At 43.6% G+C, this 18,567-nt stretch overlaps 1 protein-coding gene across 10 annotated transcripts in view; it reads left to right on the top strand.

The window, feature by feature from the left end:
* The first annotated feature begins 711 nt into the window (after positions 1–711).
* The window catches only part of srcin1b (SRC kinase signaling inhibitor 1b), a 94,707-nt gene continuing 76,851 nt past the window's right edge, over positions 712–18,567 (top strand). For 9 of the 10 annotated variants that reach the window (XM_071462360.1, XM_071462363.1, XM_071462367.1 and 6 more), the window contains exon 1: positions 712–1,000. In XM_071462360.1, the coding sequence (XP_071318461.1) occupies positions 979–1,000 (22 nt within the window). In that variant the 5' untranslated portion in view covers positions 712–978. Of the gene's footprint in view, positions 1,039–18,567 lie in introns of all 10 variants that reach the window. The other variant, XM_071462364.1, reaches the window with a different exon arrangement.

Below are 18,567 nucleotides of genomic sequence, written 5' to 3'. Positions count from 1 at the left end.
TGCTTCTTCTCTTCGATCCTGTTTTGCAGTGGCCAAACATTTCCTTACTCCCGCTCCCCGGAGATCCTATTATCAGGTGTCATAGTGTGCATGATATACAACCCATCTGACACTGAACACACACACACACACACACACACACACACACACACACACACACACACAGTCTCATTAATTCATGGCCTTCAACTCAGGATTGAATTACAGGTGGTGCGGGTGCAGGATTTACTTTGACAATATCCTTTGTAGCGTACACACACACACACACACACACACACACACACACACACACACACTTGGAGATGAGCTGCATCTGCAGTGTTTCATCACACGTGCACACACAGCACTGTTGATGAAATCAGTGTTTGCTGTGCCACACTTTGCTTGCTACTATTCATAATTCATCACCAGCCTCAGTTTTTGGGCAGAAAGTGTCAGAGAAACATCTGCAGTCACTTTTTTTTCCCCTTTCTCTGATTCCCTCTCATGCCTCCATCAATTGCTTCCTCTCTCCTCAGATGCACAGGGGAAAGTATCAAGCCCCGTGCAGTGATATTGAATTACAGATCAACACTATAGTGTATTCCCACAGACACTTTCAGCTCATGATTCAAATCCATAACGACGGCACTGAGATCAAAGGCAGTGGGAACGTGGTGCGGGCCCTTTAAGAGCGACGGGGGGGGGGGCTGCATCCATGAACCAGGAGCGGACTGTGAGCCCAGGCTGATGGTGAGGAGCACCTCTGCGCTCCGGCGTGCGCGCACCCGCCGCAGCCACACACCGTCTCCGGCCGACACAGAGGCAGGGGCATGGAGGCGCGGAGGAGAAGGGGATAACACTGGGAAAACAAGAGGAAAACTGCAGCAGAAGAAGAGGAGGAGTGAATGGGGAAGAAGAAAGAAGGGATACATTAGAAGATCAGAGAGAAAGTGACGGCGCCGTAGAGGACGGTAAACAGGTGCACCGAGGCGGAGAATGGGCAATTCCTCCTTCCCAGGCATGTCCCCTCTCTCTCCGTGCATTCTGTAGTTGCAGGTATTTCTAACTTGAGTGCCTTTCTCTGACGCGCTGGGGGCGATGGGAAACTACCGCTGTTCACCTCCTGCTCCCTCTCTTCTTCGCTGTGATGCTGTCTTGTGTTTGCCGCACATTCTGTCTTTGGCTGCGTGTTTCTGGGAAGGTGAAATCAATAACGCTTCACAGAGTTAAAGTGCGTCTCTGCCTCTCAGGACTTTCTTTTCTTTTGCAGCTCTGCAGGTTGTGAACATACAGTCTATGAAATGTGGGACGCTGAGTTGAAGCAGTTCGAGTTGAGACGACGCTGCTGTTTCCTGTGAGAACAATCAGTTTTGAGGCTGCAGCCTTTTGGAAGTACAGTAGAAGTGTCTTTTGAGTTGCATCTTACTGCAGATATTGACGGGACTGAGTGTCTGAGAGGCTTTGGGGAGGGGGGGTGTGAGTGTCTGCTGGTGTCTGGCAGCAGCAGCGCTTGTTTACTGCCTGTGTGGACGGGAGACTGCTGATGTTCTCTGTGGTTGGCATCTGGGGCAGCCTGAAAGAAGGCTATTGATGGATTACAGAGAGGAAGGGATGGAAACAGTGATGGAGACAGTGCTGCTGGTTAGACAGAGTTTGCTGGATGTGAATTCAGTGGTTTAAAAATACAGAAGCAGAGAGGACACACAGCCAGCTGTAATGACAGAAACTAATTTGCATAATAGACAAATTAACTTGAAAATGGGTTCTGATTTTATTCTTTGAATAAACCAGTTCAGTTGGTCCTGTACACCTACATCTGTGCCTCTCATGTATGTTTCTGTTCAAACCACAGAGGTTGACGTGTTTTTCTGAAAGCTGACCAGGAAACTGTGATGAGGCTAGAGAGTGAAATCTTTTCCTGTCGCAGATGTGATGGTTTCGATCCACCTGAGGTCACGACAGTCCTGTGAATATAAACGGACCAGGAGGCGCTAAAGAGCAGATCTGACTGTTCTCAGTGTGTTTCAGGTCATCTATCCTCAGTGTTCTTCCCCCTGCAAAGTGAGGGATGAGATTAAAACCACATTACATGTGTAACGTCACCTTGTCAGTGTGTTTGTTCGTGCTTTGTTTTGTGTGTGTGTGTGTGTGTGTGTGTGTGTGTGTGTGTGTGTGTGCGCAGCTTCTATAGCAGAAAGCTATAGAGGCAGAACATGTCAAATATTTCATGAGTGTGACTAATCAATATGTTGAATAGATTTACTGGGGAAAAACTTTACAGGACTGAGTCAACACAGCGACTGTAGCCAAACTACACAAAAATGACTAATTGATCCTCAAAATACTGGTTGATAAATTTTCTGCTGATGGACAAATCAATTAATCGTTGCAGCTGAAAATAAAGTAAAGTAAAATAAAGGCAAAGACTAGAATCACATAATCTCCTTCCTGAGTTACAGCACTGAATTATAGCCAGAGGTGTTTTTGCAGAACATTATGATGTCACAGTGAAGTTGACCTTTCACCTTTTGGAAATAAATCGTCATCACTTCGTTTTATCCTTGTAGACATTTGACCGAAGTTGTGTGATAATTAGTGAATGACTTCATGAACATTTGTGTCAAATTTGTTCCCTGACGACGAACGGGACAGACGTACGTAGGGATGGACGGACCACCTGAAAACATTATCCCCGCGCATAACTACATTAAAAAAATTAACTCTAAATTAACCGAAAATCCCAGAAGTGAATGAATTCGACATGTTGTCCGGTCCTGAAGAACCCTGCCTGCATCAAAAATATTTCATCCATTTTCACTGCCCGTTGCTTTATATGTTCACAATTGTCATTAGGGATGTCCACGATTAACTGATTATCAATTAATTTCCATTAATAATTCATTCGTTATGTGGTGTAACTGTTGGAGAACTTCATTCAGAGTTAGACAAGTGTTTGCTGATCAGCTGTAAAAGTTGTTTTAATTGAAAATTCTGTTGTTTGGCGGCTGTCGGGCGTAGCTCGCCATCTGCGGCTCATGGTCAGAACGTTGTCGTGACAACAGTGTGTGTGCATCCTCAGGACATCTGTCCCAGCTGAGCAGATGTTTCCAGCAGCTGTGCTAACCTTAGCTACGGTGCAGCTTGATCAGGTTTATGTTTTATCTTAAATAAAAACCTGTCTCGTGTTTGTTCGATAAGGTTTCAGGTCATTCCTGCTGAACGACTGTCGCCGTTTGATTGGTTCTGAGACACGTCCAAGCTGTGAGGCATTGTTTGCTCACACCGTAGATTTTATCTCTCAGTGGTTGAGCAGCGACAGACGGCAGCTCCACAGTTTTTAAATGAAATCATTAATTTGTGTTTAATTAATAACTAATCTGTTATTTAAATCCATAATGAAGGTCGTGTCAGTGGTGAAACTGGTTTCATATGGAAAAGACAACTGTGTTTCATGAGTTAAAGCTTAATGGACCATTGATTTTTATTTTTATTATTTTTATTTTTTTATTATCTCTGTAGCGTCCTTTACTGTTTTTTTTACTGTTTGTGCTGTGTGTGTGTGTGTGTGTGTGTGTGTGTGTGTGTGTGTGTGTGTGTGTGTGTGTGTGTGTGTGTGTGTGTGTGTGTTTGTGTGTCTCTCCTTCTACATTATAACATATTTTTGGTCTTCCCTCTGTTGCTTTTGACTACCACTGCTTTTTAATTGTCTGTCAAAGCACTTTTAAAATCCTGTTTATAAAAGGTGCTATACAAATAAAGTTATTATTATTATTATTATTATTATTATTAATGTAGCATTAGGGAAATTACTTAAAATTTGCATCCCTCATACAAAAAGATGAAGGAGTGAGTTTCCTGGCTGCTGTCTTTGTGTTCAGAGTGAGTATTTTTTACTCCTCGAGGATTCTGGGAAAACCTCCAGTGGAAAATATTGTTAAATAAACTTTTAGTTGTTCAAAGACCACCAGGTATTTATCTTCCCAAACAGCAGCAGCTCACCTCTGTGAGTCACGTAATGAGAACACATGGCGATGGCGCCACTGCAGACTGAAGGCTGGCAGAGTGCAGAATGGAGGTCTTCACTATCTTTAATCAGTATTGATTTACATGATTAAATCACCCCCAACACACTCACTTTGCACAAATCTGTGTCAGAGCAAGAAAAGACTGGAGTGCCGTGAACATGGTGGGAGATGGGACTGGAGGAACGCCACATATCTTGAACTTGGGTGCAGTTGAAATGAGGCCTGTCACACTGAGCCGCTGCCTCAGTCGCCGAGAGGATGAAATCTGAACACAGCGTTCACAAACACAGACTATAGAGTCGCCCATGAACATCTCAAACTTATCTCTTTGTGCTGCATGACTGTGTGAGTCATGTCAACTCAAATGACATGTCAGAGTACCCCCCCCCCGTGCCCCAGGAGGGTTGAGAGGGTGGTGGTGGAGGGTGGGTAGCAGATCAAGCTTGTTGGAATCACAAGCGAGTGGGGAGCAAAAGGGAAGGAGAAGAGACGGGGCGGAGGATCTGTCAGAGAGCCGAGCCGCGACAACCAAACAGCAGTTTTCCCACGTCAGCCTGATCAAACTTGTTGACACGTGGAAAGAGATGGAAGAGAGACGGAGGGAAAAGTGAAAGAGATGAAGGGCAGAGACAGGAAGCTGCAGAGCAGAGGGTGCCAACATCAGAGGGCTGATTGATGCGGTTGCCACGGAGCCTCCAGGTGAGGATGAGCAGCCGACTATAATATTGATTCAGGGATGTCTGTTCCCCCAAGAGCTGCTTTGCACTCTGACATTTAGAGACTCTGCGGCGTTGTCATCCTTGATGTTGCTACCTTTGACTTCTTTCATGAGTCAAAACAACATTTTTGAGAAATTTGGTTTCAAGCGCTGAGACTGCAGAAACCCAGACGCAGCTCTCGACGCCAGAGGCTTCATGAATCTGCTAGAACGTCGAGGAAAGTGGTGAAAGCTTCGAATGACAAATGACTTCACTTTATTAAAACGTTAAATCTGCCAGAAACGTCTCTGATGCATCGTAGTTAACCTGCTGACACGGCTGCTGCGTTTAGTCGATTAATTTATTAGTCGATCAACAGAAAATTCATCAGTGACTGTTTTGATAATCTAATAATTACCGGCTGCAACAGCAGGGCGAGTGTTGTGAGTCATCACTGCAAAATGTGGTCCTGACGACTCCTGTAGCAGAAGCCACCACCCAGGACAGATTCATTCACCGTGAGGGTGTCGCCACTGGAAGACACAGTCACAAAACTTCACTGGTGTGTAGGTGAGATCAAAATGAAGGCTGTGTGGTCCGACCCATGGATACTGAATTACCATTGGTCAGATCATCAACATTTTCATTGTTTTTTTTTTTTTTTTTTTTTTGGTTTAAAGCATAAAATCCAAACATTTTTTGGCTCTTGAACGTCAGGATTTGATGCTTTTCTTCATCAGGTCAAGTTCAACAGTTTTAAACTTATCTGAAAACTAAATAGGTAATCATACAAAATGATTTTCAACTGATCAATAAGATAATCATCAGATGAATCAATAATGCATATAATTGTTGCAGCCTGAATTAATTACTATAGATTGTTTTCATTATTGATTAATTGGTGATATATATATATATATATATATATATATAATAATTTGTGAATATCACAATATTTCCCACCATTTTTCATAATATGGAAAGAAAAGAGTAAAATATGTAAAAACATTGATTTTACCTGAAACACAAAATACAAAAAATAATTATGTATTATAATAAAAAATATGCACAAGATACAACAATATAGTTCAATTATAACCCAATAATATTGTTTATTGTAATATTTGGACTTGACTGTATCAAGATAATACATTTTGGATATCGCTCAAATTGTGGATTGTTTCTTGATTTATAGCTGAAAACATTAAAAATAAAGAATTACATTTTAAAAGGCTTTAATTTTTGCTCAAAAATGAAATTACATTTAGGAAATAAGTAGGTGAGTAATTTTCTGTTAAAGCTAATAAATTAATTGTGTAATTGTTGCAGCTCTAAACTGATGTAAACTGATGTTTTTACAAACATTTGGCACCGTTTTTCTTCCGTCAGTAGCTGTTTTACCTCCAGCTCGTCTTTCTGCATTGTTTTCAGTGCGTACACTGACTTCTCAGAATCAGTTGTGTCACGTTTTCACTGTGAACACGCAACAAGACTTGAACCCCTGATCTTCATCTGGTACAGATGCTCCTGGTGTTTGGAGGAGGAGGAGGAGGGGGCAGCTTCTGAGATGATTGCGTTTGGAGTGGACTGCAGGCTGAGAGCAGCACCTGTGGAGCTGGCAGAGATTCAGTTTCCGTTCAAGGACACTTCTGTCAGTTGAGCAGCAGTGCCTCTGCTCACTGCTCAGCCCTGCAGCCTGTTTGGCCAAGAGCTCAAATGTGGAAGCTTGTTTCACTGATATAAAATGAGGCAGTTGTTGTTATTGTTGGACGATACAGACCATGGAGGACGCTGAGAGGCACAAGGTTGGAGCCTCATCCAACTGAAGTGCGTAATTAAACAGCTTTGGCCTTCCCTTCCAGACGCAGCGTTAAAGCATTGACACAGCTGAGAGTTGTTAACAAAACACCCTCAGTTCATTTGGCTCCAGCAGCTCTGTAAGGCTGACCCCGGGTCACCTGAAAGCTCATCAAAAACCCTCGTGATGTTGAGAGGAGTCGCTCACACTGGCACTAGACTGCATTCATAATAGAAATGCACTCCTGGTTCTGTCGTGTGTGTGTGTGTGTGTGTGTGTGTGTGTGTGTGTGTGTGTGTGGTTAAAAGCATGTAGCATCTCCCCACGTTGTTGTTTCGAGGACGCTCTCAGAACATCTTTCCACCCACTTTAAAATCTTACTGACTCGACCTGCCCTGGCCTTGGGGTGCATGTGACTTTTACCCCCATCGAGCCGTCCTCAGAGCGCGAACATGTAGGACGACACGTGGCTGCAAAGTCCTCCCTCCCATGTTGCTGCAGCTTCTGTTCTGCTTCTCTTTCCTACAACCAGCTTCCACCTTTTTTACCTCAAACTCATCTTTCCTGTGGCAGATTCAGGCGTTAGACAAACAGACAACACAGAGAGACGTGTGAGGACTTTGGAAAGAGCAAAGGGGACATTTTCACAGGAGAATGTGTCTGTTGTTGTCGGAAAACAGATGCTGATGACTGTCGCGTAGCATTTCTTAAGAGCTCTGCCAAAAAAAAACAAAAAAAGAGGTGTCTTTTAAAGGTAAATTCCCTCAGTATGAAGACCATGACGTGGGACAGAAACATGATGACAAAGACAATGAAAGGCAGATAAAGACGTGAAGCAGCCTCTTTATGTTTTTGTGCATCTGTGTCGTCAGTGTTTTAGTGAAGCTGAACACAAAGCAGGAGAAGAATGTCTGGAGTGAAGCAGAGACGAGACAGTGGCTGCTTTTCCGTAATAAATCAGCTTAATTGCAAACTACTGGGTCACATTTCTCTTGGCTGCAGACGATCCCGTTTCCGTCTCCACCTGACAGTTTGTGGAGCTGAAGTGCTGATAATGACCTCAGGTCTGCTAATGTGGGCGCTCCGGCAGTGACGTGCTCTCGTTCAAACTCCTCTGCACCGGCTGCGCACAGGACGACACACCTTTCACCATTTTCACACCAGTTAGACATTATTTCATGGCCGCAGTGCACACACACCGACAGACAGGCGCCGACACACGAACCAGATCAACCTCAGAACCTGATGGATCTGAGTGTTTCTGATTTATCTGGTAGAAATCACTGATGAGACAAAGGTAACGGGGAAAATCCTACACACAGTTTGCACCTATAGACGGTAAATAAAGATGGATGTATCCTCCATGACGTCACCCACAGGTTTCTGAAGAGCTCAGAGTGAGCTGCTCCACTGTTGCCATCTTGGCAGTGCCTGACTTCGCCTAACTTCCTGCTAATCCAAAACGTCTGCTGTGAATGAAGGTCAAAGGTTTAACAGACTCTTCTCAATGTTAAGTGGGTTGGAATAAAGAAATTTAAGTATTTTTTATGAGCCTTAGTACAAAAAAAAGAAAAAAAAAAAGTTTTTCTTCTCCACAGCAAACTGAATTTATCAAAATAGTTTTTCTTCCTGACAGAATGTCTGCAAGAATTTCACAGTCGTACTTTAAAGATCCCTCTGAAGCTGCTGCACCGTTCCCAGTCGTGTGTGTTTTGTTGAAGCCCGTCGGATTCACCAGCCAATCAGCTTCTCCGGCTGCAGCGTCACCATCAGCAGAGGGTCGATCAGCGAGCAGCGTTAAAACGCACAGATGTGTTTCGCACACGTGCTCTTGTTATGCACTGCACCCTGCGTCTTTTCATCAGGTTTCCCTCCTGGTTTGTAAGAGAAGTCTGTGGACGACTTCTTTTTGTGATGCTACAGAAAAGCACGAGCTGATTGTGGCCTTTGTAGCTTTTATATGGTCTATGGTATCATAGGAAAGACATTTAGAATTGTCATGGGGATGCAGATTTCGTAATGTGTTCTCCGTTCGTGTGTGTGTGTGTGTGTGTGTGTGTGTGTGTGTGTGTGTGTGTGTGGAGGTTACTTCAAGGTCTTCCTCACATATTCTGGGATTTCTAGTGCAGGGGGAAATACATTCAGAGTCTAATTTGACAAGTTTCCCTGAAAGACTGAATCACAGATATTCATCTCCAGATTTTGCTTTTTTTTTTTTTTTTTCCGAACAGCTGTAACATTTTGTCCTTGATAAGGGATTGCTATTTCAGTGGCATCTCTGATAGAGAACAGCCTATCAGATAGCATTACTGTCACACATCAGGGCACAGGGAGGAATCGGTACACACACACTGTCACAGGTAGGAAGAGTGTGTCTGTGACAGACGAGCGAGGCTGTGGGATGAAGAGAGGAGTTGGTGTCTTTGTTTAAATTGTCATGGTCGTACAAAATTCATCATGTCTGCAGATTTATCAGTTTAGATAGGATTGTGCGCCACCGTTCCACATATTACCTCTTTAGTATGAATCGTGCATGCACAGCCAGAACAGTGCAGACTTGGGATATCAAGTCTTATATACTTAGACCACAGCATTAAATGTCATGGGAGGGGACTCCGGGTTGTAGCCTCCAATCTGCCCTGGGTTTGTGACCCAGGTCCAATAAGTTTTTATGGAGCTGAATGAAATGTGTGATCTGTTTTCAGAGAGCTGAAAGACGTCAGGGAGAATAATAATGTAACGTAACACCAGGCTGTAAAGAGTTTCTTTGTCTGTTTCTCCTCCTTTGGTGTGTTTGTTGCTCTTTTTGCCACACCCAGCAGTGATGCCACCTCACCCTGGAGTGCACTTCTGCATCACTGCAGCAAGGTGAGGCATCACCCACTGAAGGTCAGGAAAAGATAAGATTTCCAGCAGCTGCTAAGTTGCTTTTTAGCCGAGGTTGGACGGCAGTGTCTGTCGGCCGGTCCACCTCTGTGATCCAGACTTTGATGGATTGACGCTGAATTGTGTTCAGACATTCATGGTCCCCAGAAGATGAAGCCTGCTGACTTTGCTGAACTCGTGACTTTTCTCTGGCTCTTGATGACACATCTTGACAACTATTAGATGGATTACCATGAAAAGGTTGACACTGTTTTTTGTCCAATACTTTGGTATTAGACAAACACTTAGTAAGTGCATGCCAACACATTAGAATAAGATGGTGAGCATTGTCTATGGGAGAAGGACAAATTCAAGTCAGTTCACGTCAAAGATTTAACGCTGCTCCCTAAGTGACCAGAGAAGCTACAACCTGTCCACTTAGTTCCTGTTATTACAAAAACCCAACAATTATTAAAAATGTGTGCAGCTTTTTTTTTTTTTTACTCCTGACACCTGTCAGGCTTTGTAAACACAGGACTAGACTATAATGATAACTTATAATTTCAAAGTATAGCTCTACATACATTTACTGAATGTGTTTATGTATAAAAATAGACCTTCACCTTCTGAGAGGTGTAGAATTTGTGTAGACAACAGGCCTCTGCCACCATACGTCACGTGTTTATATGGCGAGTGTGTGTGAGCTCTCTGTATTTCTACATGTGCTATATGACAGCTCTGATCTCCTCCTGCTCTTTGTTATCTCTTAAGCCGGCGTGACAGCTTTGACACGTGTCCTCTGAAAGCAAACACAACAAACGCTGCTCGACCGCGTTGATGAGTAAATTGCAGCGAGCGACGTTTAACAAGCTACTCATTTGCTGATTATACAGAGTGGTCCTTGTGAAACCCCGATCAGACACTCAAATGAAAAGCCTCTGTTCACTGGAATAATGGGGTATCTGAGATGAGAAGGGGGGGGGGGCTGAGAGGGAGTCAGAGGCAGAGGCAGGAGGAGAGAGATGAGGAGGAGGAAATTAATTCATTATTGCAGAAGGGCTGCTTTATATACAAGAAAAGTTTTATCTCAAGAATTTCTTCCATAAAAGTTGACAGAGATGCAGCTGCTTCAGGAAGTATTCAGACGCCGTCACTGTTTTTCCATCAGGCTACATTCAATATCCCATAATTACAAAAGGAAAACATGTTTTTGAGAAATCAAAAACTGAAATCGCTCATTCAAAAGAAGATTCAGACTCTTAATTCAGGACTTTTTAGACGCCCCTTTAGTTATAGCTTCCTGTTTTCTTGGGTGAGTCTCTACAAGCTTTGGACATCTGGATTTGGGCAGATCCTCTCAAGCTTCAGGTCTTTCCACAGATGCTCTATGGGGTTTAAGTCTGGACTTTGGCTGGGTCCCTCAAGGACAGTCTTATTCTGGAGACACTCCTGTGTTGTCATTGTTGAGCTGAAAGCTGAACCATCGCCCCAGTCTCAGGTCTTGTGAAGCCCAATCCGAATTGGCATTGGATGAGGGTGGGGTTCACCCTATCACAGGTATAACATATAGAGACAAACAACCATGCATCCTCACATTCTTTGCATTGTGGGAGGAAGCCGGGGGGCCTGGACAAAAACCCACTAGCAGAATTAGGAGAACATGCAAACTCCACACAGAAAGGCCCGAGATTCAAACCCAGAACCTTCTTCCTGTGACTGTGTTAATCTCTGCACCACCAGCTTCCATCTTGATGGAGAACTTGCTGGAAGGACAACATCTCAGCAGGTTCTCCATCTCTGCAGAGGACTTCTGAAGCTATGTTAGAGTGACCGTTGGGTTCTTGGTCACCTCCCTGACCAAGACCCGTCTTGCCTGAACTCATTTTTGCTGCAAGGCAAACAAGAGTCTGGCTGATTCCAAACTTCTTGCATTTTACGATTATTGAGGCTACTGTGCTCCTGGGACTACTCAAAGCTGTAGAAATGGTTTTATACCTTTGCCCTGGTCTATGCTTCACCACAGTTTTATTGCAGCAGTCTACAGAGAGTTTCTTGGAGTCGTGGTTTGGTTTCTGTCCTGTCCTGCAGTGTGAATTCCTGGACCTTTTTATATACACAGTTGTGTGCCTTTCTAAACTATGTCCAATCAACTTAATTTGCAACAGGTGCCCTTCAGTCAAGGTCCAGACACACGTCAAGGATAATTAAAGCAAACAGGAAGCACCTGACCACAGTTTGGAGCCACAGCAAAGGGTCTGAATGAGAGATTTCTGATTTTCTGAGAAAATGACAAACAGATTAATTGATAATGAAAGTAATCCTTAGCTGCAGCCAAAGTAGATCCAGATCAGAAAATCTGTCTTCAAACCCTCAGTGTATCAGCACCACGTCTGTTGTATTTAAAAACAGCAGAATATGTGATGTCAGAGAGTCTGAGGCAGAAGATAGTGACGCTACAGTTTGAGCAGTGAGGCCTTTGCTGTGTGAGACTGTAGGCACTTCCACTCTGCAGGCTTTATTAGATGTTTAAGTCATTTCTCAAGGTTATTGTTGCTTCTTTGCTGAAGTTTCCTTAGCTCCAATATGCTGAAGTTTCTCTCTTTCCCTGGCAACACTTCTCCCCGTTTAGCATTTATATGCAGTATATTATCGATTAAAAAGGTTTATAACACATTATAATGTAGTTGTGAGCAGATGTGAGTGTTTGCATTTGTTAGCATCTATAGCTCCTCCTGTTGACGCCCATAAGCTCAGGCTGTTGCATAAACAGATAATAAAAGTGTCTCAATTGGAGAAATTACAGTTGTTAACAAAAACTGAACATTAATAAACATTTAAAATGTCCATGTCTGTTTATGGCTACATTATAGTGTGCTATTTATCAAATATTTATACACTGCTAATAAATGCTAAATAGGGAGACTTGGTGTTACCCACTTTCCTATGTGGACCGAGCCCGTAGGGACGGCACTGGGCTGTGAAGTGATGTTGGCGTTTTAGCTGCAGTCAAGTCACATGATGCCCCTTTTTGCTCAAACTCTGACTCTTTCTATTGTTCAAACCTTTAGGTCAAATAAAAATGGTCCTCTGAAGGAGGACCGATGAATCGGTCGATCACTCGTCTCCAGAGAAGAGACGAATCTGCAAACACTGAGTGCGTGACTGAAGAGATGCCTGTAAGCAAACGCGATATAATCAGCAAACTGTTTTTTGTTTTTTGTTCATACTTTTCTGTCTCTTTCTTGCTCATCTGGCTTCATGTCTTGCACAGATACACACACATACACACACACACACGTGTTTGCAGACTGTAGGATCTCATCTCTGTGCAGCTCTCGCTTTCCTCAGCAGCCTTGGAGAATGATTTCATTGGGATGACAAGTGTGCCTCTCCCTCCATATTTCTGCCACCCGGGCCCCTAGCCTGGATCCAAAGGCAGTCTGCAATAATATAGGGCCCTTTTTTTTGCCTCCTCCCTCCTTCTATCTCGGTCAACCCAATCTGATTTTAGCTGTGCTGAAAGTAGCATTTTCTTCCTATCACAACATCACTAATGCTTCCTTTCCTTCGCTTCTCTTCCCTCTCCATCCTTCTTCATTCCTCTTTTGTCCACTAAGCAGAAAATGGGTCCAGGCGCCATTGTGGGCTATTATCTGTTTGAGCTATCTATCTTGATAATTGACTAGTGGGGGTAAATGTGACGGTGATCGGTGTGACGCTAATACATTCTGCCAATTTGACACGCTCATAATCCGCCGGGCTCGCGTTTCCACCCCGCAGCCATCACGGGGAGGCAAGAGGTTTGATGTGCCGGAGCACTGTAGCATCATGGATACAGACAGTGGGCCGAGCGTGTGGGTGGGGAGAAACACTCGGTCTAAATTAGGACTTGGGAGCGTTTGAGTGGGCACGGAGGAAGAGGAAATTGGTCTAAACATGCACCGACACACGTTATAGAAGCAGACGTGGACGCACACAGAAGGATATAGCTGTCACAATCTGGATGTGTAAGCCCAGCTGGAGGAAATAAACACATCTTAACATCACAACCAATTTGTTCTGTATGCTGCTGATTGCTCTTGCAGCAGTGAATTGCAGGGAAAGTGAATGACATGAATAGGTGGCGTGCTGTATATACAGAGCACAAGCAGCGATGAGATGATGTCACAGGCCTGACATCCTTATTCTGGCAACAGTAATATTAAATCCTGGTGTGTTCATAAGAATACAGCAAGACATGAAAAGGTTGGTTCACTTCTGCGCTTTGCCTGATGTTTGCATGACTGATAATCTTGACATTTCGCATCATATGCAATATATATATTTGTTTGTTTGTTTGTTTGTTTTTTGCACACTCAGTCCTGCTGCTGAGTCCAACCTTCATTTCACTGCTTTGCTCTCTGCACATTATACGTTGGCTGTTTCTTGGCAGCATCGCTTATACCTGGAAAAAAAGTTCTAATTTCTTAGGTTCAGGAACTTATCTGAGCGCCTGAGGTCCTCAAAATAGAGAGACGTTGGACAAAGATTGCAGGTTTGGAGGTTTTATTGTCCACCAGCATAGGTTTCTGGATTGTGAACAATACATAATTATGATAATAAATACTAATAAACGAAATACTGATCAACTAATCAGATAATAACAAACTGGATTGAATTCAATCAATGATTAAATTTGACATCAAACTCAAAGGAAAAGCACTTATATGGGCGGTGACTGCTTTGTTGTGACATCACAAAGATCCAGAAGCCCTGACGGCTGGTTTTAAGGCTCAGTTTCTGAATACAGGCTGTGTGCATTTCTCTGTGGACTCAGGCTTTGATACTTTCACAGTATTAATATAGAACCTAGACCTGCTTTATAATCACAAACACATGGACATCTACCTTTAGACTGGATGGAGCTTTAATGTCAGAAATAAAGGGTTAATTACATAATGCCGGCGGCTGCAGGCAGTTGAGAATGACAGTCTCGTCAAACGTGCAGCACGCAGCCTTGTTTTTAATATACTGCCAGGCATTTCCAGATGGGATAGAGGATAGTCTGAGTCACTAACAACATTTGCATAGTGCATCTTAAAGTGTTGCCAGAAATTAGTACACAGAACTTCAAATGCAGCTGAAGCTGCCGCACAAATAAGCCCGACTCAAAATACTGTCAGAGCTGAGATGACACTGAGGTATTATCGCGTCCTTAGTGCTTGTGTAAACGATAAACACACGTGTCGAAATAGCGCACAGCTGGAGTGACGGTCTAATCACTCAGAGGAGTCACCGAGACGCGGACGCGGTGGTGTCGTAAAGACCTCGGTGGAGGGAAAAAGAGGGGGGGCGTGATAGAGTTGTAACAGTCATTAAGGGCAAGACTGCTCTCTGCAATTCTGTGGCTTATCTACTGCAAGGTGGAGGTATGGGGGGGGGGGATACTGCTCGGGGCTCATGTGCAAAGCTGAGATACAGAACAAGAGGGAAGTGGAGAGAGAGAGAGAGAGAGAGAGAGAGAGAGAGAGATATGGTTCATTTGCAGCTCGTCCCTGTAGACTGTGCAAAGGATTATACTCACACAGAGAGAGCGAGAGAGAGAGGGAGGGAGAGAGAGAGAGAGAGAGAGAGAGTGCACAGGCTCTGTCTTAGCTCACATTGAGTACCCTGCCTCCAATCTCCTACACTGCACTGTGCACTCTCCCCGTCTCCTCAACAGCACTCTCTCTTTCCTCCTCCTTCACACACATACACACTCACTCACTCACACACACATGTGCAGACACAAATACACCAGTGCCATGTAGAGTGTCGGGCCAGAGGGGGACACCAACCTGCACAGGACCACAAGCCAGGTACGCTTCATTCATTCATCCATTCATTTCTGATCAAACTGCCACATTATGCACCACTGGGATTTTTTTTTTTGGGGGGGGGGGGGGGGGGTTGTCGCTGTAGTGATCCAGCTCACTCACTCTCTGCAGAACACTCTTGCAGTCTGCATGCACCAAGATTATCCGGCTTCTTTGCATAGCCCCAAGAGAACCAAAAAAAGATAGCAGAGAGGGAGAGGAGCCAGAGAGGAGAGGGGAGATGAAATGGGGATGGGGGTTGGGGCGGTGGGGGGGGGGGTGTAAGAGGACAGACAGGACAAGAGCCAAAGTGAGAAGTGTTTGTCATGTAGGACAGGGAAAGTATCCGCCAGGCGGCAGGCAGCCGGCTAACCTGGGCTGACCTTCACGTGGAAAGGAGTGCACCTTTCATCAGTATGTGGGACACTGTCCACAAAGACTCCTCCTTATCAAAACCTGTTCTTAAAAGGCACATTTAGCCCACCCCCCCTCCCCTCCCAACCCCCAAACTCTTTCTATCCTCTCTCTCGAGGGCCGTATTAATAATCATACGTTCTGAACATGCTCGGGGGACGAGCTGCAGTTGGTTGAAATGCAAATGGTTGTGCAAACTGATTATTCATTCTAGTGAAATTAATTTGTATTTGCCACAGCAGGAAACCGTGTGGCCAGGCTGCCTGTACTCTGCCTGGCTGCTCTCTGGTGGTAACACATGCTCTCAGCGCTCTCTCAGGCTTCATCTGAAAGGATGGTGGGGTTTTTTTTGTTTTTTTTGAGGTGTGTCAAGTTTGTACAGCAAACCTCACGAGAGCCACACCACTGCCTCGCAATCAATTTCAAGCTTTTTGAAGTGGATGTACACTCAGTTTGTCTTTTTTTTTTTTTTTTTCACTGGAGCATCTAGTGACTCAGAATCTAGGGCTTCAGAATTCACTTTGATGCTGGTTTGATATCAGTTTGTACATCTCGAGACTGCAGGGGCCTTTTCTCTTTCTGGAATATGCTGGAATGAAGTTATGTTGGCCCGGAGAGCAGGAAAGCAGAGCGGCTCCAAATGAAGTTTTAATCTGAGTCACTGCTGACATTTTCCTTCTCGTTTCTTTGATCTAGCACAAAGAGTCGGAGCTGTCTCACAAATAGCTTTAAGATCAGAAACGAATCCTAGTAATCTGACGGAGCCTCAAAAACTACTGCGTTATTATTCTGTATTTTGTGTTTATTATGTAACTCTTTGTATTATAATTAAATCACCGGCCTAGTTACCATCATAGCTTTGCCAAAAATCTGCTGTGTAATTGTCTTTTCAAAACCAGTCAGTTCTCTTAATTAAGATGCATGTGTATACTTCGATTGAAACTGTCCGTCATTGTTGACAAACCATGACACTGCACTAAAAGCCTCCAGTTGCTTAGAAACCATACAGCATCACTGCTTTTATATGAATGAAAATTGTAACTCCGTGTGTTATTTCTTTGAAGTTTTATTTAGATCTCTGGTATTTTATTTATTGTAATCACTTATTAATTGAAATCAACCTTACACATCTTACACATTCACAACACATAACAAACCAGGCACAAACACAGCATGACTTCACAAACAGTCATAGGCAGTAAATCCATTGTTTCCCCCCAGGGCCGCCTGAAATATGAATCTGTGCAAACTCCCACCAACCACGTAAAAACAGCACCAGAGAAAATAATCAGCGTCAAACACAAACTGCAGACACATGCACAGAAGCTGGATTGGTACATTAGAGGCTATTTAAACCAACAGCAAAGTAATGCCATCGACCATAAAGCAAATTTGATCAAGACACTATTACACAGCTGCAGTTATGGAGCTCACTCTCCACACTGTCGACTGACTCGCGTTGCTGGTGTGTTTCTGGTCTGCAACAGTCTCTGTTAGAAAGAGGAAGAAAAAACCCTCAAACATCTACAGCGCTTTAGATTGTGAGCTTCTTTAAAGGTGCTATATGTAAGTTTTGCTATTGCTACATGGCTAACATTAGCATTAACAGCTGTTTACTTAACTAGTCTAGAGGAAATGTTGCAAGTTCAGCATCAAACTTCATTCCTTTATTATTTTGCTTCTATTTCTATCACTACTTTAATTCTACTGAAGTTAGCATGCTAACCAGCTAGCCCTGGTCTGATCAGATCATTTCAGCACTGTCCGATACTGAGTCACTAATGTCTGGTCTGCTCTGAAGAAGTAGCTCAGAGACTGGTAAGTAAAATCTGTGAATGCTAATGCTGGCTATGTAGCAATGAAGAAACTTACAAATAACTCCTTCAACTTGGATTTTCTAAACCCAGTTATGTCAAAATAGACATCACAAGGTGTTGTGTTTTGCATCAGTATATGAAACAACTGAAACTGCAGCCTAGAAGGGGAGTCTGGCAGTATCGTGTATTTTTATTATTGTCAACAAATCTCACCAAAAGACTAAATCCAACAATTATCTGATCTTACCAACAAGTCTGTGTATCCAGAGCCTGATATATCTCATTCCTCTGAGCCATAGAGCTCCACTGTTTCCAAAAACTATTATAAACACATCACTGAGCCACACTGTTACTCTGAGTGACATGTTCCTTCATTACCATCCACACACACTGTAGTTTATTTTGACTCGGTCCCACACACACTGTCCTGCCGCCCTGAATAACTCACTAGTTCACTGAACTTGTGTTAATCCACCAATGAAAATAGTCCCCCATAAATGCATGTTCATGTTTACTTTTGTTTGAGTAACATAATTACTGAACTTTTTTTTAAAATGGGCTTGGGGCTGAGGTCAGGAGGTCAATAAGTATTGTGAGACGGACTCACACATTTGCTGACAATAGGAAGGGATGAAATGGGCAGAGCAGACGAGGGCTAGCTGGTTAGCATGCTAACTTCAGTAGATGAAAATAACTTCTAGAAATAGAAACAAAACAACAGAGTTACTTGGTGAGTTTGATGCTGAATTTGCAACCTTTCTTGTAGACTGGTAAGTAATTAGCAGTTAAAGCTAATGTTGGCTATGTAGCAATAGCAAAACTTACAAATAGCCCCTTTAAAACTCACTCAGAAGACTGTTACCCCACAGTATGGCTTCCCCATGGGTGCTCTCAGTTACCTGAGCCGCAAAGCACCCACGTATTTGGTGCAATCACTGCAGAAGATACCGACACCATATCAGCTCATATCCTGCACACATCAGGCTTCCTGCACACCATGCAGTAGCTGCTGAATGTGTAGATGAATTAGTAACCAGCAGAGCATCTGTTGAGGTTGTGTTATTTGCTGTATACCATAGTGAGAAGACGTGAGGGAGACCGAGAGAGGAAGTCATGTAACACCCACAGTGCTGC

Source organism: Trachinotus anak, unplaced genomic scaffold (genome assembly GCF_046630095.1).
Source record: "Trachinotus anak isolate AG129_WGS33_773 ecotype Australia unplaced genomic scaffold, CSIRO_AGI_Tana_v1 ptg000025l, whole genome shotgun sequence".
Lineage (NCBI taxonomy): Eukaryota > Metazoa > Chordata > Actinopteri > Carangiformes > Carangidae > Trachinotus > Trachinotus anak.
This window is presented reverse-complemented; position numbering and strand designations above follow the sequence as displayed.